Below are 24,263 nucleotides of genomic sequence, written 5' to 3'. Positions count from 1 at the left end.
GCATTTAAACACAAGAGAAGACAAACAGGGTCAATGTGATTTGTGACAAATGCTCTCTTTGAAAAAAAATAAAATATGAAACCTTGTTGGCGTGACTTGGTTTCTCAACTCAGATATATTTGTAAAAGAAGCAACTGGGTGGATATACAAATGACAACTGTAAGAATATCCCATAGATACAATATGCTTGGTAAACACAAGAGTGTCAGTATTAGAATGGGATCAGTTTTACTCACATTCAGCTATTAATAAATTCCCTAGCAGCAATTAGTCTTTGTGCTTTGATGGAATGGTACCCGAGTGTATCCTGCCTTCCTCCATCCTCAGCTGGGATCCGCTGCAGCAGCCCCTCCACGTTGAATTTTATAAAGTGGTACAGAAGATGGATGGATGGATAGTAGCAATGATTAAAAAGGATGTCACCCAGGCGTTTTAGCTAAACTTGTTCAAGCATTTTTCACTGTTGTCACACAGCCTCATTCATATGACTTCGACTCCCACACACAACAGACAGTTAGAAATAGAGGAGGAAAAAAAGAAAAGTTAGCTCACATTGTGTCTAAGAATAACTGAAACTTTTACTCCGGACCTTAATGACCAGAGCAACAGTTAACCTGAGTACAATTTAATAATATAATGATTGTAACAAAATAAACAAATTGCTGTATATCTATATATGTTCAGTACCTTTTCTTGGACAGTCAAACAGAATTGGTCTTGCAGTTTAAGTTCACTTGGAATTCTTATTATACCCACAATAAACTTTATTTACTTGTAACCTTTAATTTATATATTTCTGAGAAGTTAGTGTTTCTCTTTTTTATTCTACCACCGAAGAACCCAGAACAAAGCACTTCCTGTATCTTGGCTTCAAAAAGAGCAAACAAGCACATGGGTTCACTGTAGGATAAAGGCCTGCAATCGCCTTAAATAGGACTCTTATAAGCTCAGAGTTAGCCAATCACAAGCTTTTCCCCTTAAAGTCTGACCACAGCACTCACTTGGTTGTTCCTCAGTTATTTTAGCGGAGGCTTAACATTGAACATGATGACAAAGATGACCAAAGAGTCAAAGAATGGGTGTGTGAAGATCCACTCTGCCAAGTCCTCCAGCTGCATTCTGGGCACGGGACGATACAGTGGTGCTAAAATCGGCTCCGAGGGAAAAAAATAATATGACTTTTGAGCTCGGGATACTGCTTCTGAGAAGCATGGAGGAAGAGTTATGACACAAGGGAGCCATTAACATGACACATTAGTGGGAGCGTGGCACACCCAATTCCAAGGAGACCTGTTAGACTTCACCAAAACGTATCGACACGGCGGCCCGACACTGGAGTCAACAACACCCGCAACAAACTCACAGAGAGGGCTGCTGAAGGGCCGCATGTGCAGCGACAGCTGGAGTTTCATTCTTTTTTTCTTTTTCTTTTTTTTTTTTAAATCACTTGCTCTTATCTACTTCCCTATTTTTGTGAGCAAACAGTATATTCTTTCATTGTGTTTCACAAATTAGACGTATTTTTAGACAAAGAATTAAATCTTATGAATTCACTGTTGGGAGCAACTTTATCTCAGCAAACACAAACGTATCTTTTTTTCGCCGGCACACACCAAGATTAAAAATCGCTAAAATGGTGGTTTCTTGTTTTTTCATTGCCTAACAGCAACCAGAAGTGTTTATTTTCCCATCAGCAGTGCTTCCACCACAAAAAAAAAAAAGAAAAACCAGAGTGTACCCCACGCCGTTACCCTTCCCGGATGTGAGTATGTTATAGACCAGAGACACAGTATTATCCCCGGGGGGCTGGACCTGCTTTCCAGGTTGTGTTAAACTCGTCAGGACCCACATGCGAGTGTCTGAGCAGGAGCTGACCCTTAATCAGTGACGCTTTGTCCACAGCAACTGACAGCAACAATTATCTTCCCTATAGATAGTTGGGTTGTATACCGGGGGTCCACTGGGCTGTGGAAAGGAAAGAGGCTGTCAGGGTTGGGGGGGGGGGGGGGGGGGGGGGGGCTGGGGGGGGTCCTGACTTAACCTCTGTGGCTCGTGTTTCTACTGTGCACTAATGGATGCCTGTCATCATTACGGACAGAAACAGGAGGGCGCCTGCCAGCTGCATGACCCCCATAAAACAGAACAGGAAATCCTCAGAGGGAATGAAAGGGAAAGATTCTCTTCTCTTCTTCTCCCTTCGATTATTGTCCCTCCGTAGTCACACTTATTTATACTTGTTAGCGTCCCCTCTTCACGTGACCAGAGTATTTGCAAGTATCCCCGCAAGAACAGAAAGTTCAGATGTCGAAACTGTCGCAAATCCGACGCACCTAAAACGATTGGTTGCTCCTCAGCTGCACAGTTCATTTACCACCGGCCTTGCCTTCAGGTGAACCCGTCCGCCGACTGTTTTTCCACCGTTGCTAACAGTGTGTATTATATTGGTCGGGTCACGCTGAGAGGAACCTGTATAATTATTACAAACGCTGGATCACCCTTTGCTCTCCAACCAAAGTCCAGGGCCTGTAATGTGACAGGACTTTGTCACACTTCTCTCGGTGGCGTCCACTGAAACGTGACAGACACTTTATCAGGGCGCCTGCCTATCAGATCCCCGGGCGATCACGCACAAACACGCTGCACACAACGTCCCCAGGAAGTGAGATTCCTCATTACAGCCAATGAGATAACAAGACTGGCTTTATTGTAGTTCTGGGGCTATACATTAATCCACTCAGCTGGATCTTGCAGGGCCTGTCATGTGATAACTTTAGTCATTACCAGTAGTGCCATCATAATTACTGTGGAGGTTTTTTCTTTTTTCTTTTTTTTTTTCTCAGGATGTGGTAACAAGAGGGAACATTGCTGTCATAACAGTTTAGGAGCAAACTAGATATACCTGACACAATCACATGATTCCAAATGAATATGTGCCTGTGTGTGTGTGTGTGTGTGTGTGTGTGTGTGTGTGTGTGTGTGTGTGTGTGTGTGTGTGTGTGTGTGTGTGTGTGTGTGTGTGTGTGTGTGTGTGTGTGTGACAGAGAGAGAGAGAGAGAGAGAGAGAGAGAGAGAGAGAGAGAGAGAGAGAGAGAAAAGGTTAATAAGCATTTAAATCTGTGTATGGATAAGCCCATCCGTGTGTGTTGTATGTGTGTGTATACCATGTCCATGGAGACATCTGTGTGCGTGTGTGATCAGTGTATGATTCAGAGTGCCACAGAAACAACTGGACATCCTGAGCGGAAACCACAGCCATCGAAGCTGCGTTTTCCTGCAAAATACAACCTAGCACTCTCACAAAGAGTCACTTGACTGGACGCTCATATAGGAAGTGAAAGAGGAAGCCCCCTCGTCCATCCTGTCCTTCATCCAACGCTTTGCTCTGCTCTTCACGTGAAGACTCACTCAGACGATCAGCCGCAGCATTAAACTTCACTGTTGCAATACGACAGCGGGGGAACCGGTTGGGGCTGGAAAACGTCGAGCATTTTGGGGGTCAAACGTCTGGCCGGGTTGACTTTTACTGATCACGAGTGAAACTTTGAATTCCCCAACCGATTTGACTTTTTGAAGCAGACGAGTGCTTTACGTCACTTCTTGAGTGTTGATTGACTGAAAAAATGTCAACTTCATGTGCAATCTTCTTCAGTTTGTGTGTCAGTTAGGCCCACGCACAGTAATCTGTTTGAACAGTTGAGCTCGTCAAGGGGAGATGGGTATGATATCACAGATGGAAGCGGTGAGTCGTGTTTGACTGTGGGGGTCTTTTGGCCGTCCCTCGTGGCTCGAGGCCTCTGGCTGTGTTCATTGGCGTTAGTGTACGTAGCCTGGCAGCCCGCATTCCTCTGCCTCTCCCTACACAATGGTGACTATCTGCAGCATTCCTCTGTCTGTGTCCGCTGTCTGAGAAGCAGCCAGGCCTTGGCGAACGCCAGCACTCAGCCAAGAGGTTGGCACAAGCACTCCACTGACTCTGATGAACACATTTAAGTGTTTTCACTGAACATCAGCCAATCCGAGGCATTGCTCAATGTGTAAACGTGAGCTATAGTTAAATTTAGAGTGGACATCTTCCCTTTAAGATATAAAGTACGAGCCCTCGACATAGCTGGGTTGCGAAATAACACAGTAGGTGATGACGCCTCGCCTTTAACCTGCTTCATCATCTTGTTCTGACTTTTTTTTTCTGCGCAATCTTTCCTTCTCCCTCTCTGTTTAAAAAAAAATGCAAGCGTGTCTATTCTGAACCGTTTTCTTTATCCTTCTCCAGCTATTTCTCTCTCTCTCTCTCTCTCTCTCTCTCCCGCTCTCCCTCTCTTGTTCTGATGCCACAGCCGTGCAGACACCTTTCCCTCCTGCTGACTCAGTAGCCAGCCTCAGGCGCTGTGGGCTCGGGGTGTTGGTGGCGGGAGGGTGAGGATGGAGGGGGTGGGGGGATGGGGGGGGGGGGAGCGGCGGAGGGGAAGTGCGAGGCTCCCACATCAGGCCCAGCAGCCTATCACGTGCAAGGGAAAAGAGCTGGCTAATCGTTTCTACAATGGCACCCAGCACACTGTCACACAGCACCACAAACCGATCTCCTCGCCAACACTTCTACTGTATTATTCCACTGTTGCTTAGAAATACACATGTGATGAAGGCGAGTGCGCAAGCAGGCAGCCGCACACAAAGACGTGTTCCCTTTGAAAACCACACCTACGAAAATACACCAGTGTGCGCAACGAAAAGTGCATGCAAGAATATGTTAATACGCAGATCCGGCATGCAATTTTCGACAGTATTGCATGCGCAAATATGCCCTTACACAACACACTGAATTAATCACGACGCTGTATAATTTTAGACATTTTCAGTTCATGCTGAAACATGTTCTCATACGTTCTCTTACTCATTGTGTCATTTGCAAATGATGCATTTGTAGAAAAGGTCAAATTAATAAAGCAAATACTGTATTTTAGAATTCAATGTGGATTGCTATATTTTGCAAAGTAGTCAAGTAAAAAGATTTACTGTGAATTAATCAGATCAAAACACGACGTATCAATCTGTCTCTGTAAATAAGTCCTGTAATTATTGATTCAATTTAATATCATTGATTTTTTTTTTCCTTCTCCCTGCACTCTTTGGACACATTAAGAGGCAGAAAAACAACACGAAGTGCAATAAAGCATGTCTACTTATTTTCTGTTGCATCCTTAATATTCAAAAATGCAGTCTATGTCACACACACACACACACACACACACACACACACACACACACACACACACACACACACACACACACACACACACACACACACACACACACGCTCCCAGCGCAGCCCCTCGACCTTCATGGACGGGGGCCTGTTTTTCAGGAAAAGTGCTTTTGCACCTGTGGTGTGACTCAAGAGCAGCTTTCCCTGAACAGGGGTGGTGAGGTCAAAACTGTCAGGGGTCAGATATGAAAAGAGAACCTGGTGTCCCGGGGTAAAGGGAGGTGCAGTTTCACCGAGCCACCTGCCCAGCTAAATTGGTGCTAAAAAGCTGAGTGGTGGCAAAGTCTCCAGTGACAAATACGCCCTGAGATCTTCTGCGCAGAGGCCGTCACAAAGGCTATAAACTCAACTTACAATGTGACTACTTATCACGCATTATCGCGCTGGCCTTGGGACTATTACAGTCATCCAAATATTATTGTAGTCTTGAACTGGGAATGATCTGTGTTCAGGAAATTTGCTTGAGAGAAAGAACAGAAAAGAAAAGAAAAAACAGATCAAGTAAAAAATCAAAAAAGTCTGTGCTGTGGTTGTTGTTTCTCTCTTCCTTTGTTAATGAATGCAGAGGTGATCTGTTTGTCTGAGGAAGAGAGTGGAGGGGAAGCATGATTTCCACTCCATTTTATCTGTGCCCTACAGCCCCTGCCAGTCAGCCTCCTGTGCTTTCACATGCCTGCGTCCCACAGGAAGCGGCGCTCCATGAAGGCCAAAGGTCGGGGAAGGGGAGAAAACCGCTCGTCCTTTCATTCATCACTAAAATCATACACACTAACACTGTGCTTGTTAGTGCCCTTATGTTTTAGTTTTAGTTTGTGGCGGTAATTAAAAAACTTTTACTGCCTCATAATGAAGTATTACCAAGTGGACAATGTGACTTTGGGTATATATATATATATATTTAGTTGTTTTTTTTAATTATATTTGTGTTATAGTCTTCATTACCGGTTTTTCTCTCATATTATTTTACTCTGGCTTCATGTAGTTTATGCAAATGGTTAAAACTCCTTGTAGATACTTGATAATCAAAACTACTGTTTTGGTGATTTTATGAGTGATGTTAAAATTGTTGAAATAACACCTACCGCTGCAAACAATTTGCACATCTGTGATTCCAAAAGCAGAAAAAAAGGTTAAGTAAACACTTTCCTGTGGAGACACAATTTTGTTGTGTTAGATAAAATACTGATTTGTGAGGAGATGAGAGACAATTGTAAAAAGTCACAATAGGTTTATTGATCCATGGTAAATGAAAAAAAAAATCAGTAAATGAAAAACAATTATCATTTGTTGCAAAATTGTATATTATGATAAAAAAAAAAAGAAAAGCAAATGACGAACATGTCTGTCCAGCAGAATCAGCTTCATAAAAATAATAGAAGTTATAATTTCTAGCATCGTATGTTTCAGAGTGTTTTCTATTTCAACAAAGCATGAAAACAAAATTTAATTTGAGCTAAAAAAAGAAAGAAAAGAAAAGAAAAACTAAGCAAAGCAAAATCACCAAAAATGAAACTGAGCAGTAACTGAGATTTAAAGTTGCGTCATAATGATAAGAAGGAAATATCCTCTGATTTTCAAGTATCTTCTTTCAGACAAAATAGCCTATAGATATGCCTGTATAAAATAAAAACACATCACACATGTCCTGCATGCATGCTTCTTTGCGATCTTTCATTCACAACTTGTTGCTACTCGTGTGGAGGACAATAATTTGAGACATGTCCCGAGATTGACTTGACGGATCCGTGGGATTGTTTGATAGAGAGCATGAAGGCAAGCTGTCAACATGAATGCCACCTTTTTTTGGGGGGGGGGGGGGGGGATCAGTTCCGCAGGATAAAAAGTGGGAAAAAAAAAAAAGAAAAATCATATTAAATACTCGGGTGAGGAGGGGTTGTCACTGGTGGACCCGGTTTCGTGGTAACAGTTGGCACCAGACAGTTTCTCGCATTTGAGTTTGTACGCGTCCCTCTCCCGGACCAGTCTGTTGAGTTCATGTTTGAGCTGCTCCACCTGTGACACCAGGCTCGTCTTTTCGTGCTCCAAAATGTGTTTCTGCTGGACGCGCTTGTAGCGGCAGGACTGTGCGTAACCTCGGTTTTTCAGGGTCCGGCGCTTCTGCTTCAGGCGCATCACCTCGTCTTTGCTGAGGCCCCTCAGGAGCCGGTTGAGCTCCCTGACGGACATGGACACCAACTGGTCGTCCGAGAAGTGCGTCTCGGCGTTGGAGCGCCGGTCGTGGCGGCTGTGCGGCTGCGGCTGGAGGTGGTGGTGGTGGTGCTGCGCCTCCGGCGACTGAGGGGACTCGCTCCCCAGGTCATCTTTGAGATAGGGGTCGTGACAGTGGGCGCTGGGGATGCCTTGCAGGTCGGAGTGACCCGGCAGGCCCGCGTAGTGCTGCACGGGCTCGCCCAGGTGACCGTAGCCCTCGTAGTCAGCCTGGAAAGGTGGCGGCTGGTGGCCGTGGGGCGCACTGGGGTGTCCCTGCTGCGCCGTGGCGCCGATGAGGGCCTCCACTGCGTCTTCGGGCGTCAGGCCGAACGCTTGGGGGTACATTTGCTGAGGGTAACCCCCGTTGTTGGGTATCCAGAACTGGTCGCCCCCCGGGTTGTTTCTCTGCTCGTTCGGGTTGAGATGAGGCGAGGAGGGCACCGAGTTGCAAGGTGTGCTGGCGGGGGTGGAGGAGACGGAGTCCGGTCTCTGCAGCTGGCTGCACGGGCCGATGAAGGAGCGGTCCAAACCCTGCATCGTCTCCTTCTTCACGCCAAACTTCATCAAGTCAAAGTCGCTGACGAAATCCATCGGTGTCTTCTGCAGTCCCAAATGTGAGTGCGCTTCAGCGGACATGCTCCTCGGCACAGGCTGGTCTCTCCTTTAAAGAGCGCCAAGTGTCCACTGATATGTCATGCAGTCAGTCAAAATCGCACTCACGTGTATTGGAATAAAATAGAAATAAAAAGTATTTCCAAACTTTGACTTTTTTTTTCTCTCAGGAAGAAAAAGAAGAAGAAGAAGAAGAAGAAAAAAACATACACGGGGAGGAAAAAAACAAAACAAAACACCAACACGCTCCAACCGAGTAAATCTCCGCAGGACACCGAGTTGTGAATCAGCTTGTTTGGCTTCAGGAGCGTCAAAAACGCTGAAGGACTGGACGCGACGCACCTCTGTCTGTTCAGGAGAAGCGCACTTTCTTCATAAAGCTGCATTGGCATGATGTCACGCCTTCCAGACTACACCTCCACCCGGCTCTCCAATGGAAACGCGCTCAAGAGGACGATTTGCATAAAAGCTGCTGCGAGTCTTTCCCCACGATCCGTTTCATGGCCATCATCTGACCACCAATAAATGTCTGCACAAGTCGGACATATTTCATATACTGTAACGTGTTTTACTATCTTATATGCCTTGTCTACTGTTCGAGATTCAGACCAAGGTATTACACAAGAACTGATAACTTTGTCATGTGTACATTGACTTGACCCGTTTCAATAATATATTAAAACATTTTTTTTAAAGAAGATACAACGTTGTTGTTATGTTTACTTACTTAGTTTAATTATAACTCTAATACCCGAACTGAATTGTCCTATATTTTTGTTAGAATAATAATAATACTAATATGGTCAGAATAGAATGGTGTTCGGTGAGTTTACATTTCTTAGTCACGGCTGCCTATTTCAGTTAAACAACAACAACAAAAAAAGCGATTACAAAAAAAAGGGAAATAACCGTTCCCTGTTCCTTGGTTAGCTCAAAGGTGAATACTGACAGCTCGTGGCCATTACTCTGTACTGCAGCAGTCCCACTCGTCTTTTGTGAAGCCCCAGGATCTTCACACGCACCAAGGGAAACAAGGGTGGAAGAATAGCAATGGTGCTTGACAGGAGCTCACAGGAGACATGAGGGAAACAAACACACGAGTGTTTATATTCATTCTTCCTGCAGTGCACAAACATGCCCTCTGTATCCACCATCACTTTGAATTTTGCTTAGATCATTTAAGCATCCTTCTGTTATCTTTTTCCTTTTGCTCTTTCTCACAGTATCAACTGTGCACATGTCTAAAGTGAACACAAGTGGCTTAAACACTATGTGGGAGATATTCACAATGCAATATAACAGATCCAAAGCACTTTGCTGATGCATTTTGGATGGTTTCACCGAAACGGAACCCAGTGACACAGAACCAGCAGCACAGTACAATAAACATGTGTCCAGAGGTCACAGTGTTTTCACAGGATATTGAGGGGTTAAGCCACGTTCTTGCCCTGGCATGACCCTCTGAGGCTGTGCTTAGTCCAGAGATAGTGAAAGCCTCACTGATGAGTTGGGAGGCTTGGAGCCAAAACCAATACAAACTGCTGTCCGAGTAGGGAGAGCCATTGTTTCAGTGGGTTTTATTTGCTGGGAAGAGAGGAAAAGAGGAGACAAAGTGACTGAGCAAGGATTTCTCAGGGACACATAACAGGATTAATGCCAGCGGGGCAATGTGACACTGTGTAGTGTGACTTGTGCTAATTGCGAGATGCTAACAGCGCAAATGCACCTCCATTACCAGCTCGAGACAACTTCAGTTTGGACTTTATCTCGGGCGATAGAAACTGAGAGCATTGCGCAAAACCCTTGAGTTTCCGCCAATCAAAAAAAGCAGCTTTGGAGGTGACAAATGCTATGCTTGCATGTAGCTCGGGGTTGAGGCGAAAAACGGGACGGTTCATATTCGGCCTCCGAGAACAGACAGAATGTGAAGAGAGCACGTATGTGTTAGTCTCCCGGGGACAGTTGTGTTTGCATTAAAGTCAACAGGAGATAAATACTGTACCTCTAACATTTTCTGGAGTCACACAGGTTATGATGACCTTTAAAATGTGACCTGATTCAGTCTGCAGTAACACCATCGTGAATAATAGCTTTCCTTGTAGGAAACATGTAGCACCAAGACCAAACCCAGATATGTATACATTTCTTCCACTGTTATGTCTCACCTTTCACATTTTATTTATTTTTATTTTATTTATTTGTTTATTTGAGCAGCACACATTCTGCTCAAAAGGAGTGGGCTTAAGCAAGAAGCTTATGAGCGCCCACCCCCAAACTCAGAGCAACAAAAAGTACATTCCACACTCGTATAGAAAGAGCAAAACATCAATAAAAAAGAACCTCCCACATTTCAAACGACCATATCAACACGGACCAAACTTACAACACACACACATGCACATATACGTTGATCCTACTTCTCCCACTAATGGCAATGCATTTCTTCTTCTCTGTATGTTTCAAAAATCTTTTGTTTGTATTTATATTTGACCAGGTTGATGTTTGGGCATTGTTTCAACTCCATCTCCAATTTGTTCCACAACTGTACAACATGAACTGTCGGGCTAAAACCTTTCAGGGTTGTGCTGTGTTTCTGAGTCCTAAAGTTTAATTCATCACGTGATTCATAACGGCCAGTACGACCTTGGAACCTTCTTTGCATTTGTCTTGGTAACAATCTGTAACCTGCTTTATATAACATCTGTACTGCTTGGAACTCAACAATGTCACTAAATTTAATGATTTTTGATTTTAAAAATAGTGAGTTTGTGTGAATTAATCGAATAGCTCTTTTTTGTAACATTACTATTGGTTTTACTGTGTTTTTACAAGTACTACCCCATACCACAGTACAACAACATAAATAGGGCAAAATCAGTGAACAGTATAAGGTGTGTAAAGCTTTGATATTTAAAATGTGCTTTGCTTTTGCTATTCATCACATAAATCAATCGCATCAAAACATATCCCAGATGATGCAACCAACTTCAACTCATCCAAAAAGTGGTTTTGGTGGGCATTCTCCCACCATAATAACAGAGATCATTTGTTTCTCCTGAAAAGAACTGCAATAGCTACACACAAATTAATAATATCAGTTGATTGGGTTTAATAGAAGAATTTTGTTAGTCGGAATAAAACCAAACAAGTTTTAACACTTGCGGTCCCCTCAGCCTGATGCTCGCCATGCCTTTGTCTCTCTTTTTGTATACACAACATCTCTCCCACATGGCAGGAGGGGGTTCTCCGCGCTTCGGCCGATATTTTGTCAACACAAAGGACCAAAACGAAAAGTTGAGCTCCACTTACGTGTAGCATGGAGATAGCAAACATGGAGCGAACAAGTAGCATTCGGAGAAGAACCGTGGCCCGGCAGCATAAGGCCGAAGTGATGATTGCAGGGGAGCAACTCAGGTAGGGTTCACAGGCGCAGGGATATTACTGCTACGCAGATCTCCGCCGTTCAGCATGTGACGGATGTGAAGTGTGACGACCGTGGCCCGATTTGAACCAGGTTGAAACTCCACGACGGAAAGCTGATCAAGGACCGACGCTACCACCTGCGCACCTATCCCAACTGCTTCGTGGCACAGGAGCTCACCGACTGGCTCGTGAGCCACAAGGAAGCTGCAGATCGAGTGACAGCCGTCTGTCTCATGCAGCACCTGATGGACCATGACATTGTCCACCATGGTAGGAGAGAAGGCGCCGGGGCTCACCTGCAGCTCAGGACATCATTTCCGACCTTGTGCATGAATTTAAAGACTGCTTTTTTTCTTTCTTTTTCCTTAGTTTGTGATAAGAGGTCTGTATTCAAGGATGCCAAACTACTGTTCCGCTTCCGCAAAGACGATGGTACATTTCCCTTCAATACGGAGGTGAAGATCTTCATGCGAGGACAGCGGCTGTATGAACAGTAAGAGCTGCAGTATCAGATAACCTTGAAGTGCCCTCTTCATCATAGAATAAATATAATTGATATCACTCATGAGAGTGACTGTATGGGCAACACAGTGACCATTTGACAGAAAGAGGGGGACATTTAGCGTGAATGGATGTTCCCTTTTGGTTTGTTTGTGACTTTATGTTTGTGCATGCTCTGGAAATCTGATCTGTAACTTTGCATCCGTTTCCTCAGTCTCATTGCGGACAAAAACTCCATCCTGCAGCTGAGAGAGGAGCATGGCGTTGCATATCAGCGCTCCTTCCCTGGCTGCCAGTTCATTGACTGGCTCCTTCAGAACGGAGAGGCAGAGAGCCGGCGTCAGGGGCTGGATCTGTGCCGCGCGTTGCAGGAGCATGGCATCATTCAGCACGGTGAGACGAGTCCTCATTTGCCCCCGTGATGTAAAGCTGTCAACGGCTGCCAGCAGAGAGTCGCCATCTGGGGGGCTTTTGCAATTCAAAGAAACCAATTCAATGGCTCGATGTATAAAAAGAACCCTGCATTATATTCCAACACATGCTCGCAAGGTCGATTCATGTTCCGTCTCTCGGTGTCTCTCAGTTGCAAAGAAGCACGAGTTCTTTGACAGCGGGTTACTCTATCAGTTTTGCATCAATTTTCGCCGCCGCCGCCGCCTGTCTGAGCTGCTGAACGACAGCGAGCGTGACAAGGACGAGGGCAAGGCGGCGCACGCTCAAGAGGACCACCACCTCGACAGCCCATTTGTAGTACGCAGAAACTCACAGCGGCACGACGGCGCCTTCCAGTCCGGTAAAATGCGAAATACCTTCTGTATTTTCAACAGGGACTTTGGTGGTGGATTTTATTCACATATTTCATGTTTCCCCTCTGATTTACTAACAGTGAAGTTGAATAAAGACCTTAAAGAAGTTGCCAGTGGACGTCGGGGCAGCTTGAATTCAGCTCAGTCTAACCCGGAAGAATTTCCACCGCTCGTTCATCCATCTTCAGTCGCGGTGGTGAGATTCAATCCTAAATCAGGCAAGTGTAGAATTCATATTGGAGCTCTCAAAAATGTGGTAACATTTGAATTACCGTCAAGCCGGCATGGTTCTGATATGCAGAGTAAAGCAGCTGGCAGGTACAGCTTGGGTAGAAATATTTTGGGGAGGTAAGACTGACAGCAATTAATTCTTCCGTGTTTTAAATGATATTCCTTGTGCCGTGTTTTCATATCTCTATCCTGACGGGAGGGATCTCATCCACGATAACAACGCTTCCATTCATCAGGAGTCACAGACGGCTGTGATGACAATGATGAAAATACCAGTCACAGCACAGACGTATCAAGGCCTCTAAATATCATAACAAAAAAAAAATTTGAAGATTTTTAGCATAAGATATATAGGCAGTGCTACCAAGTATTGAGTGCATATTGTTGTTCTATCTGAAAACATTTCATGAATTCACAAGCTTGCTAATCTAATCTTTGAATGTTTTTTTTTTTTTTTTGTCAATCACCTGATTATTAAAGCCTATCTGTGATTAACATGTGATTTTAATGGTGTTACAGTTCTTAAAAGAAATGTTACATGTGAAGAGTTGCTGGCACCTGGTGCACCCTTCATCAAGAAAGTGTTGACAGTAAGTTGGAACAACGCATTTCTATTCAAAATATAAAATAGATGTAGGTTGTGACATTTAACAGCATTGCTTTAGTATCCTGTGAACAACAGTTTCTGGAAAACCCAAATGTCAACCCTATTTTCAGTGATTTGTTGTACTCCAATGAGCCTTTGGTGCAATTTACCTCCCAGGTGATCGGGGACACTCTGGGATGGGGCTTTGTTGTCCGAGGTGTGGCTCCCTGCTATGTGCAGGCTGTTGACCCTGGAAGTCCTGCAGCAGCTGCTGGAATCAAGGTGAAATAGATGTCACCCAAACTGAGGAGCAAGCAGCAGTATTTCCTCGTGAAATGCAGAGATTGCAGCAAAAAATGAAGAGTGTAACTCTATGATTGTGTTTAGGTGCAGCAGTTTGTGTGTCAGGTGAATGGACAGTGTGTACTTCACCTGGACTACAGGACCGTCTCCAGACTGGTGATGACAGGACCTCGCACTGTTGTGCTGGAACTACTGGAACCAATCGAATAAAACCGCCGTCCGACTCGTGTCCATCTTCTGTCCCACTTGATCCAGTTTATACACCTCAGGCCGGTCGCCGGTCCAAACACAGACACACAACAGGCCTCAACAGGCACGGTGAAGTCGCCAGTTCACCTCACATGCACTTGGATTATGGGAAACACCTGTGGAAAAGCCACAAAAACAAAGGGAGAACACTCAAATTCAATGTCGAAAGCCCCCCCCCCCCCAACACAATCTGAACTTACACCCAAAACTTACCGCAATGACGCAAAAGTAACCACACAACATGGATTTATTTCAAATAATACATTAACTGAATAATATACTATATTACTTGTAATGATTAAATGCTGATATTACATACTATAGAATGCACATTAAAAACACCTCGTCATGTTATAGAACAATCGAAGGTAATACATTAAAATATAATAAGATGATAACTTAATGTTTAATGTTTATGAACTGAAAATGTAAAAGTTCTGTCTTTCAAAATGTGTACTCAATGTAATAATGAAAATAAAGGAGGATACTATGATTGATCATTTGATAGACTAATTCATGCATGCAAATAATCCCATGTAATCACAGAGAAACAGGTAGTTGCGCATCCTCCAACTGCAAGTGAGCACACATGATGCACATTGATTATATTTGTTAATTCTGCTTCCTTTCAACAAGAATTCAACATTTAAGGCAGGAGTGCCAATTTAGTTCAGGGGACCTGTTTTGAATTCAAACTTTGCAATTTTCATTTGCTGACACACACACACACACACACACACACACACACACACACACACACACACACACACACACACACACACACACACACACTTTTGGGTAATTCAGTCCCCTTTCCAGATTACAATCTGATGTTAAAAGCTTTATTAGTCTTTAGGTCATTCAGTAACTTTCTAAACTGTAATGTAATATTAACCCATATTAAACTTTAGGTCATCCAGTCCTGCCCACCAGCCCCTCGCGTCGACTTCCGTCTTTTTCCAGTCGCCATTTTGGACTGAGAGTTCATCATTTGTAGTAGGTAGCCTTTAGCTAGCAGACACTCTCGACCACCGGTGCAAGTTCAGTAGATATTCCCGGGACATAAAGTGGTCCTCTTGGCCATTCCTTCAGGGACACCCCGTTCTTATGACATACGCGCCGCTCCTTTGTGCCCTTCGTACGTTTCGGCGAGCAGATTGCAGCGTGTCAGATGTGAGGGCTAACTCGCTAGCTTAGCTTACCCAGCAGCGGAGCGCCCGCACCGGCGCTGAGGAGCGCGAGCATCTCTCCCCCCCACCACCCCCTATTCTCCGCCAGCAAAACTCGCCCTTTTCCCGGCCCTTGATGTCGTAAGGCTTCGCCTGCAAAGCTGTACTGTAGGCGCATTGCATGGTGAGTGAACCGCTGCGCTTTTATCTCCCTCAGTTGCCGAGGCTAAGTGGCTATGAGACGCTAGCTCGGCTGCTAATGCTAAGAGCGGGACACGGTGCAAATTGCGACTCGAGCTAACAATGTGGACTGTCCGCATCAGTGTGTTTTAATCGTGGATCGCAGTTTGAGAATAAACAAGTGGTGTCCAAAAACGTAGTTGAAGCATTCCGACAGAAAACGACAGCAGGAGCGCCGAAGCTTTAATCTTGGCATTATAATTCATATGTTGTGATTGTAATTTACCGAGGAGTGAGGGTGAGGGGTTCCATCTCATCTGCTGTGAGCTTTAACTATGTTGGTGATCCATTGAAGGTTTTCATCCGTACTGCGTGTTTTTGCAGCAAAGATGTATCAACTCCCAGTGAATAACCTGACAAGAATCAGGAAAGCCAGGAAGGAAGTGAAGAAGGCACTGGAAGACATTGGTTTGGACTTCTGCAAGGAAGCCGCTGAGGTGAGTGCACTGAAAGTTGCATGATAGAAACGTGATATCCTCATATCACCGGAAACGTGATCTGATAATATTATGGGATGTCATTGTTGTTGAGTTCACCTGCAAGCATGTACATGCAATGTGCAATGATGCCAGTTTTGAAATGTGCAGTAATTGCCATAATTGTGATTAATGTTCCCCTAAACATTACTGTCACTCAACTGATATCTATTGACATGAGTGTTATTATTGATATTTGTCTTGCAGGGGTTTAAAGATTTCTGCCCCGATGAGCAGGTTGTACAAGACAGTCTTTATGTTGATCTCTGTGGATGGGACCCTTCATACTCCAAAAGACAGGTATGTTTTCTGTAATGTATGGCCTTTTTTACAATATTTATGCTCACATGGACATGCTTCATTACATGTTTTTATTTGTTTGTTTCTGTGATATCTTTTAGGATTACCGATCAAAGCCATTCTGCTGCACCGAGTGCCCCTTTTCTTCCAAATACTACTCAGGCTACAAGAATCACTTCCGCAGCGTACACAGGAAAACCTTTGACAAAATCCTCATCAATTGTCCCTACTGCACATTCATTGCAAGCAAAAGAATTGTGGAGACGCATGTTAGAATTTTTCACATACCCAACTCGGCACGACAGAATTATGGCAACGCGCAGGGATCTTTGCCCGGAAGGAACTTGGTTCGACAGGGAGATGCAGTGGAGAAACCAATGTACTTTTGCAAAAAATGCACGTACCGTGACTCTTTATACAACGTTGTGAGGAGGCACATCTACAGGGAACACTTTAAGCATATCGTCGCTCCGTATCTTGGTATGGTTACCGAGTCGTCGCAGAAAAATGGCGCTAATCTGGTCAGTGGCAACAACATATTCTGCAAGCGTTGTCAGTTTTCCACTCGCAACTATGAGGTGCTAGTTCAGCACGTTATAGAGTACCACGAGCGCATTGGGGCTCAAGTAACAACCATGATCGGGCATGCCAACATTACTGTGTCCAAACCTCAAGGCCTCCCCCACAAGGCTCCTCTGATGGGTGGGCGGGGCCACGGAGTTCGAGCTGAGGCAATAACGCAACCAGTGATTGGCTATTTAAAGCCAGTGGGTTCTGCTAAAAGTCATTCATCCTTGGCAGCCAGCCAGGTGCGCGTCACAATACCAAGCAACAGCACTGTGGCCGACAACAGTGTTGCAGGTGTGAACACGTCACAGACACAAAAGTGGAAGATTTGCACAGTTTGCAATGAGTTATTTCCCGAAAACCTGTACAGTGTTCACTTTGAAAGTGCACATAAGGCAAAAAAAGTGTGGGCACTGGCCAAGTACATCATGAAAATCCACAACTTCACCAGCAAGTGTCTGCTTTGTAATCGGTACCTGCCCAGTGATACGCTGCTGAACCACATGCTGATCCACGGCCTAACCTGTCCGCAGTGCCACTTAGTGTTCCACAATGTTGAGAAGATGATGGACCACGTGGCTCAGACCCACCCCAACGATTTCTCAGGACCACCCGGTGCAGCACCTTTAACTTTTGACCTGACTATCAAACAAGATAAGTCCAGTAATGTTCAGCTTTCCGTTCTCACTTTCAACATGAAGGAGCCGGTCAATGGTCAGGATCAGTCAGTGGCTTCTCGGCCAGTGCTCCCGCCTCTTGTCAAACTGCCCACTTCCAGGATGGCCGAGAAGAAAAGCGAATCTCTTGGCAGAGGTTTCCAGTCAATTCTTCAAGCGGGTGAGGTCGGCAAGACGGTGTGTCCGCTGTGCTTCACCATCCTCAAAGGTCCCATCACTGATGCTTTAGCCATGCATCTGAGAGAGCGACATCAAGTGCTGCAGACGATGCATCCCGTTGAGAAAAAGTTGACCTACAAGTGCATCCATTGCTTGGGGGTGTACACCAGCAATATGGTTGCATCCACTATCACGCTGCATCTTGTACAGTGCAGGGCTGTGGGCAGGTCGCAGACCAGCTCCGGCTTCAAGTCTGCCCTGACTCTCAACTCGTCCGGGGCAGGTATCCTCAAGAGGCAGCTACCGACGCTTACTGCTGCTAATGCGAAGAAGATGAGGCTTGGCAAGGAGTCCAAGTTACCTGGAAATCCTGCAGAGTCTGAGGACTTTGCTTTGGATCCTCGAAGCTATGAACACAAGACGTATGAGGCCAGGAAGAACTTCCTGACAGCCTACTTCAACCGAAGACCCTACCTTTCTTCCCAAGAGGAAGAGAAGCTGTCTGCCAGTCTGTGGCTGTGGAAGTCCGACATCGCCAGTCACTTTGAAGCCAAGAGAAAGGTATGCGAGACGAGCTGCGAGACTAAGAAGCTGTCCGTACTGCTCGGCTTTGACATGCAAGCTTTAAACAAAGTTAAACACGACATGGTTTTCCCAAGGAGCAAGATTGAAGGCACTTCGGGTGCACCAGCTGTAGGCTTGAAATCTAAAGCCACAAACCAAAAAAAGAGGGACGTGACATTAAGAAGTCCCCCGAAACTCACGACGTGCACAGAGCCCATTTCACTCGACTCGGACAATGAAGCAGAAGCTGAGGTTAAACCTACCGAGAATGGCGATGTGGAAAAACAACAGCCCGAGAGCGTACCGTGTGACGAATCTGAAGAGCCCGTAAACCCCACAGGTGAGACTCAAGCATTGGAAGAAATTGATACCTTGATCAACCAGGAGAGCTCTTTGCCAGGCTCCTGTCCAGACGAGGACACGAAAGCTTGCGTGAGCCTCTCTTAGTGGCCAAGTTTTGTGCCTTGGTGAAGCGGCAGTTCAGTTTTAAAAAGGATGAATTGCATTTGAAATGGCAAAGCGGCTCAAGGCGCTTTCAAGTTTGAAATGACATGGGTCACTAAAACACTTCCAATTCCAAATGTGGAACTCACGGTAAAGAAGTGGCAGTAGTTACATTATAGCGCATCAGTACACAACTGTGGGTGACATTGTATATACTTTAGACATTGTTCTATGTTAGTTTCTCCATATAATTTGTTACTCACTCGTTGATTGTCACAAAAACATGAAGCAATTCTACCAATTGACCGACTACCATACTTTTGTTTCCTCAGCTGTGACAAATGTATAATATTTTCATTTCATATTTAGGATGTGTAGAATATGCTAATTGCTTATGTACACGTTTTAATAATTTTGTTTGTCTAATAAAAGACCAGTTTAACGGCCCTCAGTCTGTTGGTAGTCTTCCTTATTTCATGATGAAACCTTTGTTCATGTAACCTGTGACGGAGTTATATAATTTAAAGCACAGTAGAGGTTTTAATTTATTCATTTTACTGTAAACTTTGTTGTGAATCAGAGTTTGACATTGGTGTAATTAGTAGCTGAGAATGTATACACAATCTTTTAATGATCTACATTGGAATTTAAAAAGGTCTTGGAGATTGCATAGCACTGACATACTTTGACCTGACCAGCAAAATGTATTAAAATGTAATTTAAACACATTTAGAGAATGGCTACTTTTATGACTGGTAGAACAACTTTGCAGTAATGGCAGAGAGTGAAGACTGCTGAGAGGACTCCACTGCCCTCCCACCCACAGCATGGATCGTGCTCACTTGTGCCATCGGGCTGGAGGTACAGAAGTGTGAAATGCAGAGCTATAAGATAAATTTTAAAAAAAATCCTTCCCCATGGCCACCAGACTCACGGAAAGCTGATATTCACAAATCCATTGATAACACAAATGATCAAACACAGTTGTCACTTTATGTAATTTTGCACTTTTTGTTTATATATTGTAAACGGGTTTTTTGTTTTGTTTTTTAAAAAGCACTTTCTTTTGCAGGCTCTTTTTGCTATATTTAATTGTGAATGGGAACATATCTGATTTACAGATCACAAACTTGAGGATTGAAATTGCTCTGTATGGGTTTGTTAATGTTTACCAACTTAAAAGTTGCAAAAACATTTAGCTAAAAAAAACCTCTCCTTAAAGGGTTACTTACAGAAAGTCCCTTATCATAAGGATTTCAACACCTGCGCTCATCATGAATGGCAAAAGCACGCCCCGCCCTCCTCGGCCTCTGATTGGTCCGCACTGGTACTCGCGCAACCCGCAGCAGTCATGAGCCTTCATGGTTAGACTTGAACGAAACCAGCTCTCCGTCACGGATGGATCACCTGTGACTTTTCGGGGCTTTCTGACAAAACGTCCCGTGGGACAATTTCTCCCGCTGCGCGTGTCGTATCACAACTCCTAATTTCCGGGGTGTGTCTGTCGCCGATTGGTTTATCGACGGACGGGGGTGGGCTTCTGGTTGGTTCTGCAGCGCAATTGGCTGACCGCCAGCGTGCATCAAGGCGACAATCTGCAGCTGCTAATATGTACTGGTGGTGTCAGGCCAGCCCCCACTTCAGAGAACAGTCAAGCCACCCGCCGCTCTATTTCGCGTTGCGCCCATACACCATACATTACCGTAAGAGTCTACGAAACGGATTTCAAAATAAAAGTGACGTTACAGTGAATGCGATCTCCAAGTTACAAATTACACAAATTAATACTACGAAAGCTATTAAATGAGTGCATTGTTAATACTTAAATAACAAACAAAGTCACAGAAGCCAACAAAAAAAAGCATACTTATACTAATTTGTAACAGACGTCTCATTCGCTGGGGCGCCACTTTTATTTTGAAATCTATTTGAGTGGGCTCTTGCGGTAATGCACGGTGTGTGGGCGCACCGCTACACGGAGCGGCGGCTGGCTTGACTGTTCTCTGAAGTGGGGGCTGGCTTGACACCAGTAAAAATGTCTGTGTGGTGTTTGCATCCACGGCTGTATCGTTTATTAAGCTCGTAGCTGCACCCCCAGCAGGAAAACAGCTTTCCCAGTACTGTAAGTATATCGTTCAGTGATGAAACCCTCATGCCTGGGTGTAGTTCGGGGCTGTTGGCAAAGCGTTTCCTGTGCAGTTGTTTAGCAGCTAGTTAGCACATTGAAGCTAAAACTGGTGGCAGCCAGTCTGGCTGGGCGACTCTGAGCTGTCATCGAGGGTAAGTTGGCACGGAGGCGCACATATGTGCACAATGTTGCATCGTAATGTTACATCGTCACTTCGCATCGTCATGTCACTGGGCCTCGCGAGCTGCCCATCCGCTAATGCAGTTTTCCTCCGTCATCTCATATTTATCCTCAAGTCTTTCCCGGTGTGCGTCCTAACGGTTTTAATCTATTTTTTGTCTTGGTAATGCATCTTTATTTGGAACGTTTTCTTTAAATTAACCGCCTTATTGTTTGGAAACAAGGCTGCGAAAAGTGATCTCGAGCAAATCTGGGTTGAACTGCAGGGATGAGTCTGACTTTGGATGCCACATAACTTCTGCTTCAATGAGATGATGGTGGTTAAAACCTCGGTGTGTGTGTGTGTGTGTGTGTGTGTGTGTGTGTGTGTGTGTGTGTGTGTGTGTGTGTGTGTGTGTGTGTGTGTGTGTGTGTGTGTGTGTGTGTGTGTGTGTGTGTGTGTGTGTGTGTGTGTGTGTGTGTGTGTGTGTGTGTGTGTGTGTGTGTGTGTGTGTGTGTGTGTGTGTGTGTGTGTGTGCGCGCGCGCGCGTGTGTGTGCTTCTAGGCTGCTGCTTCCGTCCTCAACCTGAAGATCCAGGAGTTTTACACGACTGCCGGTGGACTGGTGTCCAATTTGGCTGGCAGTGCGTTGGAGGGTCACAGTGTGAGAGTGATGTCGTGCAGCAACCGAGAGCTGGTCGAGTTCTTTTTGGGCCGCAGGCTGTCTCAGAACGACCACCCGTCGTCCCTGCTGAGGCCGCAGGGTGAGAGGACCGATGAGAACGAGGCCAGCCCGTCCACCAGCAACGGCTCGGCGGTCGGCGGCGGCGTCGGGGTGTCGCGGCCTCTGAGCGGCGACCCTCACCCCGCGAAGATGGCCCTCGCGGACTCGGCCGACAAGTTCGAAGAGCTCTTCAAGCAAGAGTTTAACGACCTCTCCCTGCAGCTCAACGTCAGTCCCGGCATGACCTACCAGAGCTTCAAGAGCGTGATGGACGAGCTGTTCAAGAATGGCATCAACTGGGGCCGTATAATAGGCCTGTTCGTGTTTGGCGCCACATTGTGCACGCAGTGTGTGGAGAAGGACTTGAGCAGGATGGTGTCACACATCGCAGACTGGATGGCCACGTACCTGGATGAGCACATCACCCCGTGGATCGAGAGCCAAGGGGGATGGGTGAGTCAGCAGGGGATGAGATCAGCATGTGGTACAGCATTTCCGAAACACAGTTGTTTGGTTTACTGACTGTTTTCAAAAAAAGAACTCTGATGTAATCCAGACAAAACTGTTTTGTTAATAAGTCTTTTTAAAAAAACATTTTTATCGTTTCCACAAGAGCTTCCAATCATTCAGATGGACTGGGCTTCCTATTCCAAGTGTGCGACACACCTTCCCATGGCCTTGTTTGATATTATAGCACATATTTCCCGTGAGCGACGCATATTTTGAAGTGTACATATTGAGGAAAGAGGCTTTTCGTGTGTTTTACTAAAATGGAATAAGTTGTGGACTTATAAAAAAAATGAGGCGTTTGGCTGACTTTATAACGTCTCACCTGTCACATCTTCCCACCAATTAAGGAGAAAACTGGTCTGTGCAGAGCTTAACAAGCTGGCGACTATAAAGAAAAGCAGTGTTTGAGTCAGCCAGGCAGAAGAAAAGACTTAATTGTGCTGCTCCACCTTATGGACACAGACTGAAAGCTGCAGGTTGTTGACAGAGCTCAGGAAAAAAGTTGGACGTAAGGAAACAACTTGTCTATAGATGTTTTTGTTAGTGCTTCAAACAGCAAAAGTGTTTGCTTGCTGAAGGCAAATCTGACAATAGAAATACATTTAAAAAAAAAAGTGAACACAACTACTAATCTAATCTAATCCATCTCCTACTACTAGCGCCGCCATGCACCAGTGAAAATAATCCCAGCCGTCAATGTTGGGAAAATCTGAGGGTATTATTGCATTTGTCACACTTTTACAGAGTTGGATTGTTTTGAAATCAGATTTGTTTGTCACTCTGTTTTTCCCGAAAGTTTACCAGGGCAAAAGTCATAAGCACAAAAGTTCAAAAATCTCGAGGGGGGGGGGGACAAGAGTACAATCCATGCAGTGATCACACTGCTCCTCTCCTGAAACCTCAGACCTGCATGTGATCAGACACGTTGCGTTTGTTTGAAATGGGGTCAAGGAAAAGAGAGAAATGTTATTTGGAAATAGAAATACCATCTACTCCAGTGACTCTTACACACTTTTGTAATGAATAACATAACATATTATTCATAACAGCAGCGTTTAAGCCAAATACAAGAAACTTCCCTTGAATGGGAGAGTTACACATGATAACATGTGTTTTGTTTTCTGTTTTTTTTTTTGTTTTTTGTTTTTTGTGACTTCAGCAAACCTTCGCTGAGATTTATGGGAAGCGCGATGCTGCGGGCATGAAGAGAACCCGCTGGAAGATGAACAAGTGGCTGCTGGTCGGAGGGATGCTGCTAACGGGGGTGCTGTTCGGCGTGTGCATGGCGAAGAGGCGGTGAAGGCGCTGCTGCCCGGCCGCCACGAGCTCCGTCAACAGAAGCAAAACATGTTTACAAATAAAGCCCAGTTTGCTTGTGCACTGACAGGATGTGGATTCTCGGCTGATTCTTGGCGAAGGCATCCGTAACATGTAGCTTGGTGGGCTGGTATATAATGTCTCACCCCGCTGCGTCCAGTGTTTTTGTTTTGTTTTTTGTTGTTGTTTTTTTTGGAAAAAATGTTTTTTGGGTTTTTTTTAACACACAGCAGAGTATTTAAAGGGCGTTCGTCTACAAATTCGAAGTGCTTTAAATGAACCTGATAAGCTACAAAACAGGTGAACAGATTCAGCTGGTTTGATGAGCCTGCTTGTTTGTTTTATTTTGGAATTTTTTTTTTGTTTTGTTTTGTTTTTTTCCTTTTGTGCATTACCTGAGGACCAATTTTTATGACTTACAAACTGACAGAGTTATATTTCCTTTTCACTGTGTACTTCTCAGCTCCTTTTTTGGCTGTACCTGAAGCATGCTTCACAAATAAATATATTTATGTTTTTTCTCGAGTCTTGAGGCTCATTTTGTTCCGTCGGTTGTTCAGAAAACGTTCAGTATGCACTCTCGAGATCTGATGTGGTGAGAAATACCCTTGTTTTATTACACCGTTTGTCAAGTGCAAAATTAAAGG

General features: G+C 44.8%; 4 protein-coding genes across 5 annotated transcripts; 3 read left to right on the top strand and 1 right to left on the bottom strand.

Moving 5' to 3' along the window:
• Window positions 1-6,514: 6,514 nt before the first annotated feature.
• On the bottom strand, window positions 6,515-8,262 carry mafbb (v-maf avian musculoaponeurotic fibrosarcoma oncogene homolog Bb). Its single transcript, XM_080494766.1, has one exon. It carries the CDS (start codon window positions 8,105-8,107, stop codon window positions 7,127-7,129), a length of 981 nt encoding a protein of 326 aa, XP_080350892.1. The 5' UTR covers window positions 8,108-8,262; the 3' UTR covers window positions 6,515-7,126.
• A 3,152-nt stretch (window positions 8,263-11,414) lies between these two features.
• Window positions 11,415-14,143, top strand: LOC308128735 (DEP domain-containing mTOR-interacting protein; the record flags this gene model as incomplete). The annotated part of the gene is made up of 8 exons (XM_080494401.1): window positions 11,415-11,497; window positions 11,598-11,776; window positions 11,876-11,999; window positions 12,222-12,400; window positions 12,591-12,800; window positions 13,564-13,634; window positions 13,808-13,912; window positions 14,018-14,143. 8 exons carry the CDS (start codon window positions 11,415-11,417, stop codon window positions 14,141-14,143), a joined length of 1,077 nt encoding a protein of 358 aa, XP_080350527.1.
• Window positions 14,144-15,239: 1,096 nt separating this feature from the next.
• LOC308129017 (activity-dependent neuroprotective protein a-like) lies at window positions 15,240-19,215 on the top strand. Its single transcript, XM_080494763.1, has 4 exons — window positions 15,240-15,535; window positions 15,916-16,028; window positions 16,275-16,367; window positions 16,469-19,215. The coding sequence occupies exons 2-4, from the start codon at window positions 15,921-15,923 to the stop codon at window positions 18,779-18,781; spliced, it is 2,514 nt and encodes an 837-aa protein (XP_080350889.1). The 5' UTR covers window positions 15,240-15,535; window positions 15,916-15,920; the 3' UTR covers window positions 18,782-19,215.
• A 1,549-nt stretch (window positions 19,216-20,764) lies between these two features.
• Window positions 20,765-24,059, top strand: LOC308129024 (bcl-2-like protein 1). 2 transcript variants are annotated; one of them, XM_080494770.1, is made up of 3 exons: window positions 20,765-20,900; window positions 21,631-22,242; window positions 23,459-24,059. In XM_080494770.1, exons 2-3 carry the CDS (start codon window positions 21,739-21,741, stop codon window positions 23,597-23,599), a joined length of 645 nt encoding a protein of 214 aa, XP_080350896.1. In that variant the 5' UTR covers window positions 20,765-20,900; window positions 21,631-21,738; the 3' UTR covers window positions 23,600-24,059. The 2 variants fall into 2 exon arrangements, with proteins under 2 accessions (XP_080350896.1, XP_080350897.1); XM_080494771.1 differs by having other exon boundaries at window positions 20,854-21,058.
• Window positions 24,060-24,263: the final 204 nt, after the last annotated feature.

The sequence above is a fragment of the Blennius ocellaris genome (assembly GCF_963422515.1).
Source record: "Blennius ocellaris genome assembly, chromosome: 4".
In the NCBI taxonomy this organism is placed as follows: domain Eukaryota; kingdom Metazoa; phylum Chordata; class Actinopteri; order Blenniiformes; family Blenniidae; genus Blennius; species Blennius ocellaris.
Note: the sequence above shows the minus strand (reverse complement) of the source record. Positions and strands in the feature narration are given on the sequence as shown.